Genomic DNA, 16,337 nt, shown 5'->3' on the forward strand with positions numbered 1-16,337 from the left:
ACTAAGTAAATATACTTAAAACCTATTACATGTATTTTGATTTAGAAAATTTGTATGTTTACAATTAAAGAACACTTTGTTTTAATATAGCATTAGACTATAGAGTATAATGTAGATACAATAGCAGTATAGCTAACAAACAAAAATTTGTATTTAAGGTACCCTTGAGGTTAGATCTAAAACATGGAATATTATTCCATGGCTGGTGTGGCTCAGTGGATTGAGCACCTGCCTGTGAACTGAAAGGTAGCCGGTGTGATTCCCAGTCAGGGCACATGTCTGGGTTGCAGGCCAGGTCCCCTGTTGGGGGAGTGGGAGAGGCAACTGATCCATGTATCTCTCTCACATGATGTTTCCCTCCCTCTCTTTCTTCCTCCCTCCCCCACTCTCTAAAAATAAATAAATAAAATCTTAAATAAAACATGGAATATGTGAAATTCATTTTCAATTATTGCATATTATTGTTTTATTATATTGTTATTATAATTTATTATTATTTAAATGTTTTCTTCTTTTAGTTCATTTCAAACAAATCAGTTTACTGGAATGATGTATCAGACAGTACTGCTTCCCCATCGACATTCTTTGAAAACAGGAAGCTTAGATGAAGCAATAACTCCCAATACATCACCAGCTCAGTGGCCAGGTATAAATAAATGATTTATATGTGTATGAGTTCTTCTTAACTTGAATTAAATCAGATGAAGAAAAAGTAGGTTTGTTTGGGTTTTGCTGTATGATAATCATGTTACATATTGTTAGAATTGATATCAGTTCAGTATTCCCCACTCATTACAAATTACGTAGCTACTTAACTTTACTATTTCCTTCATCATTATATTAAAATAACTCAAATGTTCTGTTATACCACTTTTTCTGTCTCTCAGATTTGAACTAGATTACAGATATTCGCTGTTTCTCTAAATTGAACAAATAGCTCAGATGTCATACATTAACTATAACCTCTACTAGTCTATGAATCTAGAGAAAATATTTTAATCCTGATGCAATAAAGTTTTTTTAAAAATTAGGAAAAAAAATGTAGTTAATTTCCTATTTGTTAAGTTTATTGTCAATGGTATCTATGTTTGTTGTTTGTTCTAGGAATAACTTCTCTAATTCGACTTTTGAATTCTTCTGGTGAAGAAGCCCAGTCAGGGCTTACAATTTTGCTCTGTGAGATTCTGACAGCAGTGTATCTCAGTCTCTTCATCCATGGCTTGGCAACACATTCTAGTAATGAACTATTTCGGATTGTGGCACATCCTCTAAATGAAAAGATGTGGTCTGCTGTGTTTGGTGGAGGTGCACATGTTTCCAGCAAAGAACAGAAACACTCAAAATCATTGCCTGGTTAGTTTTTAATCTGTTTTATCTTTTAAAAAAACCCCTAAAAACTGAGGCTTCATTTATTCATCTGAATGGTAACTTTGTCAAATGTAATTATATTTTAATTTATTCTCAGGAAGATCTTGATACAGACCATTTTCTTAAATCCTGAACAAACAGTTTTATGGTGAAAATACAGTATAAAGTTTCTGGTGCAATTTCAAACTTTAAGATACATGTGTACCAGTAATTAGAACTATCATTTGTAGTTTTCTTAAATCTTTCACTATTGAGATTTTTATTTGTTGAAATATGCTGTAACATTGGTTTTTGTTCTATCCCAAATACAGATTCTCTCTTCTTTCTTTGGCAGGAAGGCACTTTGCTATGCCTACCCCCCACCAAGTAGTGGTATTCTCCATGGAATGTGTGAGCTTTTCCAAAGCTCTTTCAACCTTCAGTTCTTATAGCCCTCCCAGTCTTGCAGGCAAGATACTAGCTTTAGAAATAGGCTTTTACAGTTCAGCTTGCTTTGTGTTGTTTTGGAGGGGTTGGGGTACAGTGGGCCAGTTTTGTTTTGTTTGGCACATGTTACAGAAAATTGATAATTTATTTTAAGCAAGCCATAGTTTTGATTTAAAACAATGATTAGCATTTTAGAAAATCACCTCTGCATTTTTATTCTTATTTTAAATTCTTTATTATGGTGTTTCCTGTCTATTAGATTTTAATATATTTTTAATTTGCTGAAATAAAGAAGTGTCACTCTAATCAGGGCAAATCAAACTATGGCTTGAAATGACTGAAAAAAAACCATTTTAAATGAGGCTGCTTCATGTTTTGCGTATTATGATTCTGGCCATTAGAGGTTTTGGATTTCTAAGTGTTCATAATACCATGAAAAGTAAATATTTTAAACAATTTTATCCCCTTTTCTAAATGCCCTAATACTGAAAATATATGTGTTTATTTAAAGATTAAAGCACCAACCTTTCTTGACCTGAAAAGAATCTTTATGATGCTTTCTGCCTTTCTTTTAAGCTTTTAAAAATAATTTATTAGTTCATATGTGATAATCTTGCTTTTAAAATTATTGAAATATTCTAATTTCCATAACATCTCTTCTAATTTTTAAAGAGTAATTTTCTATGCTTTATTGTTTATATGGATAAAAAAGGAAATGATTAACTTCGAAGTCTAGCGGAATGAAACTTATAGCTCTATTAAGATTAGTATTAAACAATTGGTAAATTAGTTTTTGCCCTGTTTTTAATGTGTTCTAAGAATAGCATTTGTTAAGACTGATCTTATTAATGTGAAATGTTAAAAAGGGATAAATTCTTATTATGGAATATTCACATACCTATAAGAATTAAAAATACATTCTTAATGGCTGGTCAGTAGGTCTCATTCCAACTATTTTTGCTGAGCATAAATATATAAAGAACCTGACTCAAAGTCCAGGTTGTTCTTTGTTTAACCACTCAGTTTAGTTGTTTCTAGACAGAAATACCATTATATAAGTTATCTTCAAGTATGCTCCATTGTATGTACTATCATAATCCTTATCCCACCATTTTTTGAGTCCTAAATAAAGTGACCAAAAAATTATCTGTGCCTATATGTTTTAATCTTTTGGATTGGAACATGGTAGCCAAATAATATAGAATGTTTAAAACGTGGTTCACTTAGTGGTTGAGCCAGTTATAGAGATATCTAAGTTATTTGATGCTCATCTGTTTTAAGAACCCAGAAACTATTCTGAATACAAACAATAACTAAAGGAGCATTTACAGAAGACATGAATTAAATGATTCATCAATTTGCTAACCAGAAAATAGTACACTCACTGAATGGTGAAGCCAAAGGTCTTGTAATTCCAAAGCTGATCTAGTTTAAGAAAGAGACAGAGAGAAAGAGAAGGGGGGAGGGGGGAAGGAGGGAGAAGAAGAGAGAGAGAGAAACAGAAACAGAGAAAAAAGGAACAGGAAAAAAGAGGAAGAAATGAAGACAGTAGATAGTGACAGCAGTTAGAGTAACTAGAAGCAGCAGTCCTGTGAAGCTGATCCACTGACAGTTGGAGAGAGAAAGTCTGAGTACAGAAAGTCAATCAAGACAAGAAACAAGGTTAGGAGTGGCTTTCAGGATCAGGCAGAGTTCTGAAATCTCACTTTTTCAAGGCAATGTTATGTTCTGAAACCTCCCAACTAAAGCAGCGCAGCAGCCTGATAAATTTTAGGTTGTAAGTAAGCAGCCCTGCATGTTTGAATTACTGCTAAACATAACTATAATGTCCTAGGAATCTAATCGCACATGTATTCAGTATGTATTGTTGATCAAGGGTATAAAATAATGTTTTAGGAAAGTTGATCTGAATGTAGCCAACATTAATATATATTTTTTTAGTTTTTACTATTTAAATTTGGCCAAAGGAAAACTGACTAGTCTAGGATATTTCATTTTTTTGACAATGTAATCACTGTCAAAGTATTGTATATTAAAGATGAAATACTTGCATGGAACCCCTAAACATCTTTTAGAAGGTGTTGTCATCATAAACATAGTACTTTGAGAGGAATTTAAAAGTCACTGTTTCCTTGTTCTGGTATAAATTCTGATTTTAATTTTCTTTGAAATAATGGTCTAATGAACTAAAATATGTCTCTACATGTTTATTATATAGTCAGTGTACTAATTCTTTTAGTGACATAAAATTTAACTATGACTTAAGGTTTGTAATATAAGAAAATGATAGATTATTTTTATTAGATGTTAGCTTGGCATGTCAGAATTCTTAACAAACATGTTAATGTACATAAATCATTAATTTATTTTTAATTAAATTTAATTTGCATTGTGAACTCCCCATTAAATGTAAACAAAGGATTTATTATTTTCTAATTCATTAAAACTTTAGTGCAGGTGAATGATCATGGAGTTCTGAATTATTTTATTATTATGATTAATTTTTAAAGTAGACCAACTAAGCAATAGGAATTTTCAAAAAAGTACCTTTTTTCTGTTAACAGTTAGAAATCCATACTTTTGCTTTTCATTGCATATTACATAGCAAATTAAAATATTTTAAGAGATTATATTGCATCCTGTGATAATATTTGCAGTTATGAGAACTGTGAATTTTTTATCTTGATAAATTTACAGTAATGACTTTTTATATCTCCAAATAGAGAATGAAATATAAAATGAGTATTTGTGGTAAGCATGTCTTTTTGTTTAACTATGAGATTGCTAATGTTCTAGATATTTTAAAGTATATTTTTAGCATTTGATAATTTATGTTAAATACAGATCAGAATATTCAGATATTTTTCTTTTTCCCTTTTAAACTTGTATAAAATAAAAGTTCTGTATTCAGTTTTTAATGATTATACATATCATTGCTATTATTCCTTTAGCCAACTAGCAAACATTCTTAACCAGAAAAAGTAAGATGTCAGCATATTTAAAATATAAAACAAAATCAACTATTTAAAATATAGTTGAATATACCAAATACTTAATTGTCTGCTGTACTGCAAAATAATTAGTTTTACTGGAAAAGGGAGTACATTTTTGGTTAGAGTCCTTTGACAGACTTTTCATTCAAGACCACACAATAAAAATTTTAAAGTTTAAAAAGTATTATATTAATTTCATAACTACTAGGAAAGGCAAATTCTTATATAAAAGGGTAGAGAAAGCATAGAAGATAAAAGGAACACTAAGAAATGTCCATGTGTAAAATTTTACAGATAAATATCCTTTTATGAAACATCTCAGCCCTCACCAAGACTCCATCACTATTTCTGAGACTAAGCATGTGATCTCTATGTCCAGCCCCATTTTCTAATATTTCTGGCAATGCTAAATGCTGCAGTGAAATAGCTTTAATGTATTTTCTTTTTTTTTCTTTTTTTAAATTTTTTTATTGTTATTCAATTACAGTTGTATGCCTTTTCTCCTCATCCCTCCCCCACCTCCAACCTCCCCCTTGACTTTGTCCATGTGTCCTTTATAGTAGTTCCTGTAATCCCCTCTTCCCACTGTCTCCACCCCACTCCACCCTGGCTATTGTTAGATTGTTCTTAACTTCAATGTCTCTGGTTATATTTTGTTTGCTTTTTTCTTCTATTGATTATGTTCCAGTTAAAGGTGAGATCATACGGTATCTGTCCCTCACCGCCTGGCTTATTTCACTTAGCATAATGCTCTCCAGTTCCATCCGTGCTGTTGCAAAGGGTATAAGCTCCTTCTTTCTGCTGCGTAGAATTCCATTGTGTAAATATACCATAGTTTTTGGATCCACTTGTTTGCTGATGGGCACTTCGGTTGCTTCCAGTACTTGGCTATTGTAAATTGTGCTGCTATGAACATTGGGGTGCACAGGTTCTTTTGGATTGGTGTTTCAGGGTTCTTAGGGTATAATCCCAGCAGCGGAATTGCTGGGTCAAAGGGCAGTTCCATTTTTAGTTTTCTGAGGAAATTCCATATTGTTTTCCACCGTGGCCTCACCAGTCTGCATTCCCACCAACAGTGCACTAGGGTTCCCTTTTCTCCGCATCCTCTCCAACATTTGTTTGTGGATTTGTTTATGCTGGCCACTCTGACTGGTGTGAGATGATACCTCATTGTGGTTTTAATTTGCATCTCTCTGATGGCTAGTGATGCTGAGCATCTTTTCATATGTCTCTGGGCCCTCTGTATGTCTTCCTTGGAGAAGTGTCTGTTCAAGTCCTTTGCCCATTTTTTAATTGGGTTGTTTGTCTTCCTGCAGTGGAGTCGTGTGAGTTCTTTATATATTTTGGAGATCAGGCCCTTGTCTGAGGTATCATTGGCAAATATGTTTTCCCATACTGTTGGTTCTCTTTGTAATTTGGTGCTGTTTTCTTTAGCCATGCAGAAGCTTTTTCTTTTGATGAGGTCCCATTTGTTTATTCTTTCCTTTATGTCCCTTGCTTTAGGGGACATGTCTGTGAAGATGTTGCTGTGTGGAATGTCTGAGATTTTTCTGCCAATGATTTCCTCGAGGACTTTTATGGTGTTACGACTTATATTTAAGTCTTTTATCCATCTTGAGTTTATTTTCGTGTATGGCGTAAGTTGGTGATCGAGTTTGATGTTTTTGCACATAGCTGTCCAGATCTCCCAACACCATCTGTTGAAGAGGCTGTTTTTGCTCCATTTTATGCTCCTGCCTCCTTTGTCAAATATTAATTGACCATAAAGACTTGAGTTTATTTCTGGTCTCTCTGTTCCGTTCCATTGGTCTATGTGCCTGTTTTTATGCCAGTACCAGGCTGTTTTGATTACAGTGGCCGTGTAATACAGTTTGATATCAGATATTGTGATCCCTCCTGCTTTGTTCTTCTTTCTCAAAATTGCTGCAGCTATTTGGGGTCGTTTATGGTTCCATATAAATTTCTGAAATGTTCTATATCTGTGAAATATGTCATGGGTACTTTAATAGGGTTGCATTGAATCTATAAATTGCCTTGGGTAGTATGGCCATTTTGATGATGTTAACTCTTCCAGTCCATGAGCATGGTACATGCTTCCATTTGTTTGTGTCTTCCTTAATTTCTTTCTTGAATGTTGTGTAGTTTTCTGAGTACAGGTCTTTTACCTCCTTGGTTAGGTTTATTCCTAGGTACTTTATTTTTCTTGTTGTTATATCAAATGGGATTTTTTTCCTGATTTCTGTTTCTGCAGTTTTGTTGTTGGTATACAGGAATGCCTTTGATTTCTGAGTATTGACTTTGTATCCAGCTGTTTTGCCAAATTCATTTATTAGGTCGAGTAGTTTTTTGGTGGAGTCTATAGGATTTTCCATGTACACTATCATGTCATCTGCAAACAGAGACAGTTTCATTTCCTCCTTTCCAATTTGGATGCCTTTTATTGCTTTTTCTTGTCTGATTGCTGTGGCTTGGACTTCCAATACTATGTTGAATAGGAGTGGTGAGAGAGGGCATCCTTGTCTTGTTCCTGATCTTAGTGGGAAAGCTTTAAGTTTTTGTCCATTGAGTATGATGTTGGCTGTAGGTCTCTCATATATGGCCTTTATTATGTTGAGGAATGCTCCCTCTATGCCCACTTTGCTGAGTGTTTTTATCAGAAATGGGTGCTGTATCTTATCAAATGCTTTTTCCGCATCTATTGAGATGATCATGTGATTTTTGTCTTTGCTGTTGTTGATGTGATGTATTATGTTTATTGATTTGCGAATATTGTACCATCCTTGCATCCCTGGGATGAATCCCACTTGGTCATGGTGGATGATCTTTTTAATGTATTGCTGGATGCGGTTTGCCAATATTTTATTGAGAATTTTAGCATCTATGTTCATCAGCGATATTGGCCTGAAGTTTTCTTTCTTCGTTGTCTTTATCTGGTTTTGGGATTAGAATGATGCTGGCTTCATAAAAAGAGTTTGGGAGTCTTCCATCAGTTTGGATTTTTTCAAATAGTCTGTGAAGGATAGGGGTTAGCTCTTCCTTAAATGCTTTGTAGAATTCTCCTGTGAAACCATCTGGTCCAGGGCTTTTGTGTGTTGGGAGTTTTTTGATGACTGCTTCAATTTCCTCTGCTGTTATTGGTCTGTTCAGGTTTTCTGCTGCTTCTTCATTCAGTTTTGGAAGATTATATTTTTCTAGAAATGTGTCCATTTCACCTAGGTTTTCAAATTTCTTGGCGTACAGTTCTTCATAGTAATTTCTTACAATCCTTTGTATTTCTGTGGTATCAGTTGTAATCTCTCCTCTTTCATTTCTAATTGTGTTTATTTGGATCCTCTCTCTTTTTTTCTTGATGAGCCTACTTAAAGGCTTGTCAATTTTGTTTATCTTTTCAAAGAACCAGCTCCTGGATTCATTGATCCTTACAATTGTGCTTTTAGTCTCTATGTCATTTAGTTCTGCTCTGATCTTGGTTATTTCCTTCCTTCTGCTTGCTCTGGGCTGTCTTTGTTGTTGTTCCTCCAGTTCTTGTAGGCATAAGGTTAGGTTGTTTGTTTGAAATGTTTCTAACTTCTTAAGGTAGGCCTGTATTGCTATGAACTTCCCTCTCAGGACTGCCTTTGCTGTGTCCCATAGGTTTTGGGTTGTTGTGAGTTCATTTTCATTTGTTTCCAGAAAGTTTTTGATTTCTTCCCTAATCTCGTTCTTGACCCATTCATTGTTTAATAGCATGCTATTCAGTCTCCATGATTTTGAGTGTTTAGGGTTTTTTCCCTTGGGGTTGGTTTCTAGTTTCAGTCCCTTGTGGTCAGAGAAAATGCTTGATATGATTTCAATTTTCTTGAATTTGTTGAGGCTTGCTTTCTGTCCTATCATGTGGTCTATCTTTGAAAAAGTTCCATGGACACTTGAAAAGAATGTGTATTTTGCTTCTTTGGGATGAAAAGCTATATATATCAGTTAAGTCCATTTCCTCTAGGGTATTGTTAAGTGACACAATATCCTTGTTGATATTTTGTTTGGAAGACCTGTCCATTTTTGATAGTGGGGTGTTAAAGTCCCCTACTATAATTGTGTTGCTGTCAATATCTTTCTTGAAATCCTCCAAGATTTTCTTTATGTATTTGGGTGCTCCTATGTTGGGTGCATATATATTTACAATGTTTATGTCTTCTTGGTGGATTCTTCTTTGAGTATTATGAAGTGACCTTCTGGGTCTCTCTTTATGGCCCTTCTTTGGAAGTCTATTTTGTCTGATATGAGTATTGCTACCCCTGCTTTTTTTTCCTGTCCATTTGCTTGGGAAATTTGTTTCCAGCCCTTCACTTTCAGTCTGTGTAAGTCTTTTGTCCTGAGGTGGGTCTCTTGTAGGCAGCATATGTGTGGGTCATGTTTTCTTATCCATTCAGCTATTCTGTGTCTTTTGATTGGAGCATTTAATCCATTTACATTTAAGGTTATTATCGATAGGTAGTTATTCATTGCCTTTTTTCTGTATCTGTGTTCCTCTGTCTTTCTCTTGTCCTTCCTTTCCTTAAAGCAGTCCCTTTAGCATCTCTTGCAGAGCTGGTTTGGTGGAAGTGTATTCTTTTAGACTTATTTGTCTGGGAAACTCTTTATTTGGCCTTCTATCTTGATTGAGAGCCTTGCTGGGTAAAGTAGTCTTGGTTGCAGGCCTCTGGTTCTCATTACTTGGAATATTTTTTGCCATTCTCTTCTGGCTTGGAGCGTTTCCATTGAGAAGTCAGTTGCTAACCTTATTGAGGCTCCCTTGTATGTTACTTCCTTTTTGTCCCTTGCTGCCTTTAAGATCCTCTCTTAGTCTTGGAAATTTGCCATTTTAATTATGATGTGTCTTGCAGTGGGTCTCTTTGGGTTCCTCTTGCTTGGGATTCTCTGATTTTCCTGGATTTGGGTGACTTTTTCTCTCCTCAGATTAGGGAAATTCTCCATCATTACTTTTTCAAACAGGTTTTCTATCCCTTGCTCTTCTTCTTCTCCTGGTATTCCTATTATACGGATATTGTTACGTTTCATGGTGTCCTGCATTTCCCTTATTACCTCTTCATTCTTTCTGAGCCTCTTTTCCTTTTCTTGCTCTTTCTGGGTGTTTTTTTGTACTTTGTCCTCCAGCTCGCTGATCCGATCCTCTGCTTCATCAAGTCTGCTTTTCATTCCTTCTACTGTGTTCTTCAATTCAGAAATTGTATTCTTCATTTCCTCTTGGCTCTTGTTGATGGTTTCTATTTCCTTTTTCATGTTGATAGAGTTTGCAGTGAGTTCATTGTAGTTTCCTTGTAGTTTCTGGTTGTTCTCTGTGAGCTCAGAGAGCTCAGTAAGCTTCCTGACAGCCATTGCTTTGAACTCAGTATCTGATAGTTGACTTGCCTCTTTTTCAGTTAGCATTCTTTCTGAGGCTTCCTCCTTTCCTTTCATTTGGGAATTGTTTCTTTGTCTTCCCATTGTTTGTGAGACTCTTCTTGTTAGCCTCTGCTTCTTAAATTGATGTATTCTGACTCCCTGGGTTTATGGTATGAACTTCTATGGTAGAATTCCAATGGGATTCAGTGATGCTGTCTCCTGAATCTCCTGTGCTCACTGGTCTTGAGCTGACATTTATGGGTGTAACACAGTGTAACTCTGGTCTTTTCAGCACTCCAGGTTTTCTTGTCTCACCTGTGGGAAAAAGAGGAAGGGGGGCAAAAAAAAAAAAAAAAGAAGGGAAGGAGGGAAAAAAGGAATAGAAAAGGAAAGGAAGGAAGGAAGAAGGAATAAAGAAGATCGGAGGCAAGATAAGAAGGAATTTTAACAAAAATTAAAACAACAAAATAAAAGAAGGAAGGAAGAAGGAATAAAAAAGGTAAAGGATGGAAGGAAGAAGGAATAAAAAAAAGAAAGAAGGACAGAAAGGAAGAAGGAATTCAGGGGGAAAGGAGGAAAGAAAAAAAAAAAGTCTTCTGCTGGCTTTAAACTGGTCAGGTTAGTTCTGCTGGTCTTCCTGTCGTCTGATCTTTCAATGTCCTCTATCTTTGGTCTCCGATCTTCATATATGCTGGAATACTGTTGGCTGTTCGCTCTGCTCCTCAGATCAGCTAGGTATACTGTCGTTGAGGGGAAGTGGACTCCACTCCCACCTATCTCGCCACCATCTTCTCTCCTCTGTATTTTCTTTATTATAATTTTTGTGGTCAAAAACACATAAAATACACTATCTTAACCATTTGTGTACAGTTCAGTAGTGATAATTTACATTGTTGTGAAACAAATCTCCAAAACTTTTTCATTTTACAAATTTGAAAATTATACCCATTATACAACATCTTCCCCTTTTCCTTCTCCCGCATCCCCTGGTAACCACTATTCAACTTTCTGTTTCCATGAGCTTGACTACTTTCTATACCTCATATAAGGGAGTCTTAAGTATTTGTTTTTTTGTGACTCTTCTTTCATGTCTCATAATGTCCTCAAGGTTCATCTGTGTTGTAATATGTGACAGGATTTCCTTCCTTTTTACACCTTAATAATATTTCCTTTTGTGTGTGTGTGTATTGCATTCAAATTTTTAGTAAGTCTGTTGAGTTTGGGCTGAAATCTTATAGATCCATACTGTAGCCAGCAGGGTGATTGAAAATTAGTACCCTAGGGCAGTTACTTATCCATGAAACATGCTTGAGAAGAACCCCAATATGTGTACATTTTTCAATAAATAACATGTACCATTTATAATACAGATATTAAACATTGACAATTTTTACTTTCTTCTTCCTCTTCCCTCCACTTTTCTCTCTCCCAGCCCTTTTCCTTCTTCCTTCCCCTTGTGCCTTCTCCTTTCCCTGCACCTCCTTGCCTTTCTTCTCTACTGGTCCTCTGTTCCTTTCTTTCTCCCCTTTTGTGTAACCATTTGTGTATAGTTCAGTAGTAATAAGTACATTTACATTGTTGTGAAACCCCTTTTCTCCTCCTTTTTGCCCTTTCCCTGTCTACTTATTAAAAAATAAATCTAAATGGAAATTATAATTTTCCTTCCACATTTCAATGAATCATTTTGAACACCAACTACCTTGGAGACTACCTTGCTCTGTGATTTGGAGACAAATTACTACTTTCTATTAAGATATTCATCAGTTCATTTTTATAGCTATTTATGAAGCAGGTGGAAGCTAGTATGTGAAGTAATGATCCTAGGAAGACCTTGAGAGTCAAACAGTCTTTGTAAAATCTGGATAATGTCATCTGATTTTATTTCATCATTAATTTTATTCTTTGAAGATTAAGAAGCATCTTAAATTCACTGCTTATTTAATCTTCTGATTTAGACTCTTCCTTTTAGGAATCTTTGAAATTTACCTGTAAAATCATGTTTCATATATAATTTTGAGAATTTCTTTTATACTTAATTTGTGGTCACACACATTTGTAGTTCTCACACTCCTAATGAAAAATGAGAACAAATATATTCTTCTTAGGAGACCTCTTAGACTGAATTACCTTGCTGAAGGGAAGAAGTAGATTTGAAATCTTTTTTTTTTTGTATTTCTTTTTTTATTAAAATTTTTTTATTGTTGTTCAAGTACAGTTGTCTCCATTTTCCCCCACCACTCCCCCTGATCCCAGCCACCCCCACCTCCCACCCTCAATCCTACCCCACTTTGGCTTTGTCCATGTGTCCTTTATACATGTTCCTTGGCAACCTTTCCCCCTTCCCCCCCCATTATCTATTTTATCTTACACTTACATGACTTTTATCTTCTCCATATCTGTTGCTTTCAGTGTAAAGTGTTTTAAATCATCAGTTATTTATTCCCGGTCCCCCCAAAAAAGAAAAAAAAAATTGGAGCTAAAATTGAAGGTCCAGGGCATATGCCTCCTGAGGCTTTATGCACACTCTGGCATACTTAGGAGTAGCCCCATGGATAAGGGTGCCTTAGATTGAGAAGTGGAGAATGAGATGGTTCTGTGTGTTACTTTGAAGTCAATTTTTTTTTCTTAATCCTCACCTAAGGATATTTATTGATTTGAGAAAGAGAGAGACATGGATGTGAAAGAGAAACATTGATCGGTTGCCTCCTGTATGTGCCCTGACTGGGTATCAAACAGCAACCTAGTCATGTGCCCTGATGGGGATCAAACCTGCAATGTTTTCTTGTACAGGATGATGCTCCAACCAACTGAGCCACCTGGCCAGGTCTGTTGTGTCTGGTTTAAAATGGTTCAGAATATAAATTTTCTTTCTTCCTTTATTTAATCCTCACCTTGGGATGTATTTATTGATTTTGGAGAGAGAGAGAGAGAGAGAGAGAGAGAGAGAGAGAGAGAGAGAGAGAGAGAGAGTGATTGATTGCCTCCTGTACACACACCCATAATCTGGGTATGTGCCCTGACCTGAGATCAAACCAGCAGCCTTTTGGTGTAAGGGATCATGCTCCAACCAACTGAGCCACCTGGCCAGGGCTATTGTGTCTGATTTAAAATGATAAACTGAAAAAAATAAGTGTTAACTTTTTAGCCCTTCTCTTCTTATATTTTAATTTTAATGAAAGCAATAGAAGTATGTGGTAACAAATCCAGCAGTATAGAAGAACTTAATGATAAAAACAACATTGTCTTTCTCACTCCTTAGTACCTTCCATGTCCTTTCCTTATGAGAAGCTCCAAACACTCTCTATTCTGTTTTGAGTTCTTTAGGGTGTTACTTCCATAATTCTAAGAAAACCACTTCAGAACATGCTAGGGATGAAGATACAGCTTCTTACGGGGGAAGGAAGTTATATTTGCATTTTCAGTCCACAATCTTGACATGGAAGCCCACTTTTAAAAAGTACATTCTGTGAATCCCAAGCAGCTAGGAAATTTATTTTTTAAATCTTGTCAATATATAATTCTGTCCCTTTTCCCATATATACCTCAGTTTTTCTTTACCCACCTTCTTACTTATTCATGCTTCTTATAGTCCATAAGCTCTGTATCTCAAGTTCCTTTTCATTTCTCCCTCTGATTTTTTTATTTTATTACTAGTATAAAGTACCCATTTACCCCTCTAATAATGGAACAGTAAAATCATTTTTTTACCCAAGGAGTACCAGAAGTTTTTGATTAATTAGTAGCATTTTTAAAACAAGCATTGAGTCCCCAATGGCTAAATAATCACTATTGCTGCCCCTAACCTTCACGACCACTCTAACTCAATGTTATTTAAGCATAAAATTATCTTAGGTTTTCCTGCAGTTTGAGGGAGAAGAGGAAGCATCTATCCTAATGACAAGTTATAGATCATTTGTTTGCTGGAAGGTATCACTCAGATACTTTGATTGACAGCATTTCAAGTAATATACCAGTCAGTACTGTGCACCTGTTTGCCATTTTCCCCCTATTTTCCTTGTTTATCAGTAGTGTTTTTATAAATAGGTTTATACGTCTGGCATTTGGTCTGTAATTTTAAATATTTCCTCCAAGTGTGGTTAATCTCTTATTTTCATGTCATGTGTCTGAGTTCACAGATTATACTGGTTTTTCACTTCAAAAACCATCTGATGTTTTGCTTTAAAAACTCTCCATTTTTATGACATAGCAATCTAGACAAAATGTATTAATTTAGCATTGTTTGCAAGTTTTATTTTTCAGAGATCCCCAAGCTTTTATGAAACCTACTAATCTAAAAACAAAGCCAAAATAGTAGTGTTAAAGTCAAATGATAAATTTATCTTAAACCATAAAATTAATTATTTGAAAGGCAAAAAAAATACCTTTATATTATGAATATTCTACATAATGCGAATTTGGAAAAAACACTATTTAAGTTTTAGAACATATGTAAATGTATGCAACAAGTATATTGGAAACATGATTGTTGGTTATCAATTACTAATAAGAACAAAGAAAAAATTACCACATTTAATTTGAGAATTCCTTTTAAAATCTTTTGAAAGATTATATAATAATCATACCACTTTTTAGCAAACTCTTAGGATACTAATTTTATTCAGTTTAATTTCCTTTTTCTGAAATAACTAAATTTTTCTGTTAATCTCAGCTTGGCTATTGCTTGATACAATGCATGAGCATGGTGTTTATGCAGGCTGAGTAGCTTCAAATAATCAAAATTTATTACAGCATAATTATTGCATTCATTTGGGAGGTAAGTAAATTCTCACTGAAACCATTGAAGGAGAATACTGATGTGCCTTAATGTGGAGTTGTTTGCCTGTCAGACCAGGCCTATGTCTAGGACCCTTGATTCTCTACTGGTGCTTTGTATCCTGTGATTTAGTGTTAATTAAAGATTTGTGTAACTTGTTTTCATATGCTAATGCCCTGAATATTCTAAGGTAAAATACTAAAAGAATACTGTTAAATGTTTAGAAGTTAAAACAACAAAGATTACACTTTCTATGTCGTTGTTACTCCATTCACTAGAAGATTCCATCTTGAAACTATTTCTAAAAGTCTAAATCAGTTTAATTAAGTACTTATATGTTTGAAGTTTTTTTTTGTATTTTCAGTGAAAATGTAGTTTCATATGTAGCTAAAAGGCCAGTGGTTACTGAAGAATCTCATTAGTTGTTGCCTTTAACCAGCATTGACTCCACGATATTCTTTTTTTTCTTAAGATTTTATTTATTCAAACCAGAGAGAGGGAAAGCGGGGGTGAAAGACAGGGAGAGAAAAATAAATGTAAGAGAGAAACATCCATCCGTGTCCCACACACACGCCCCAGCTGATACCAGACCTGCAACCCAAGCATGTGCCCCAGTTGGGAACCAGCGACCCTTTGATTTGTGGGACGATGCCCAACCGAGCCACACCAGCCAGGGCTTCACCATGATATTCTTGAAAAGCAAAATAGAACAATGTAGATAATTTTCTATCATGGTCTTGGCTAAATTTTGGGCTCATTTATAAGCAGATATTACATCCTATAAGTCAACATTTAGAGAGATAAAAGCAGAGATAGCTATACAGGTCATTTTTGTCTTTCTTACTCTACCGAATTTTTTCCTTACCACCATAATAAGATTCTCAGTTGTGTGTGTGTTCTTATTTGTAGTTAGCCTTAGGTCTTATACAATGAAAATAGTACTTATTTAATAATACTTTACTTTGTTATTACTAGTTTCTTCACTAGTGGAAGAAGGAGAGAAACAGACTAAGCTATTTAGGCCATCAAAAATATCTGGCAGAGAATCTGTCCCACCAACCTCTTCCTCATCACCAGTAAGCCAGGAGTCACTGACAGTCAAAGAGAAGTTCATCCCGCCCGAGCTCAGTATCTGGGACTATTTCATAGCCAAGGTAATAAAAGTGCTGTCCAGATCAATATTTATGTGTTAAATGGAAATGAAAGTGTTTAAAATAAGTGTAATTATTGGTGCTTCCAAATATTTTCCCACCCTGGTTTAGAAAATTTTCATTTTATCAGGCTACATTATAAAAAAACATACCTTAAAATAGTTTGTCTGTATTTCCAACCTGTTTTTAAGAGAGTTCTTTGATAAATTATGGTTTTGCATTTTAAATAAAGTTCTTATTAAGATGAAAAGATAAATTGGTCAACAC

General features: G+C 34.9%; 1 protein-coding gene across 3 annotated transcripts in view; it reads left to right on the forward strand.

The window, feature by feature from the left end:
- DMXL1 (Dmx like 1) overlaps positions 1-16,337 on the forward strand; it is a 148,984-nt gene that overhangs the window by 79,893 nt on the left and 52,754 nt on the right. For 2 of the 3 annotated variants that reach the window (XM_053910552.1, XM_053910558.1), the window contains exons 27-29: positions 519-646; positions 1,105-1,353; positions 15,895-16,073. In XM_053910552.1, coding sequence (XP_053766527.1) covers positions 519-646; positions 1,105-1,353; positions 15,895-16,073 — 556 coding nt within the window. Of the gene's footprint in view, positions 1-518; positions 647-1,104; positions 1,354-1,702; positions 1,817-15,894; positions 16,074-16,337 lie in introns of all 3 variants that reach the window. The other variant, XM_053910559.1, reaches the window with a different exon arrangement.

The sequence above is a fragment of the Desmodus rotundus genome, chromosome 1 (genome assembly GCF_022682495.2).
Source record: "Desmodus rotundus isolate HL8 chromosome 1, HLdesRot8A.1, whole genome shotgun sequence".
NCBI classification, from domain to species: domain Eukaryota; kingdom Metazoa; phylum Chordata; class Mammalia; order Chiroptera; family Phyllostomidae; genus Desmodus; species Desmodus rotundus.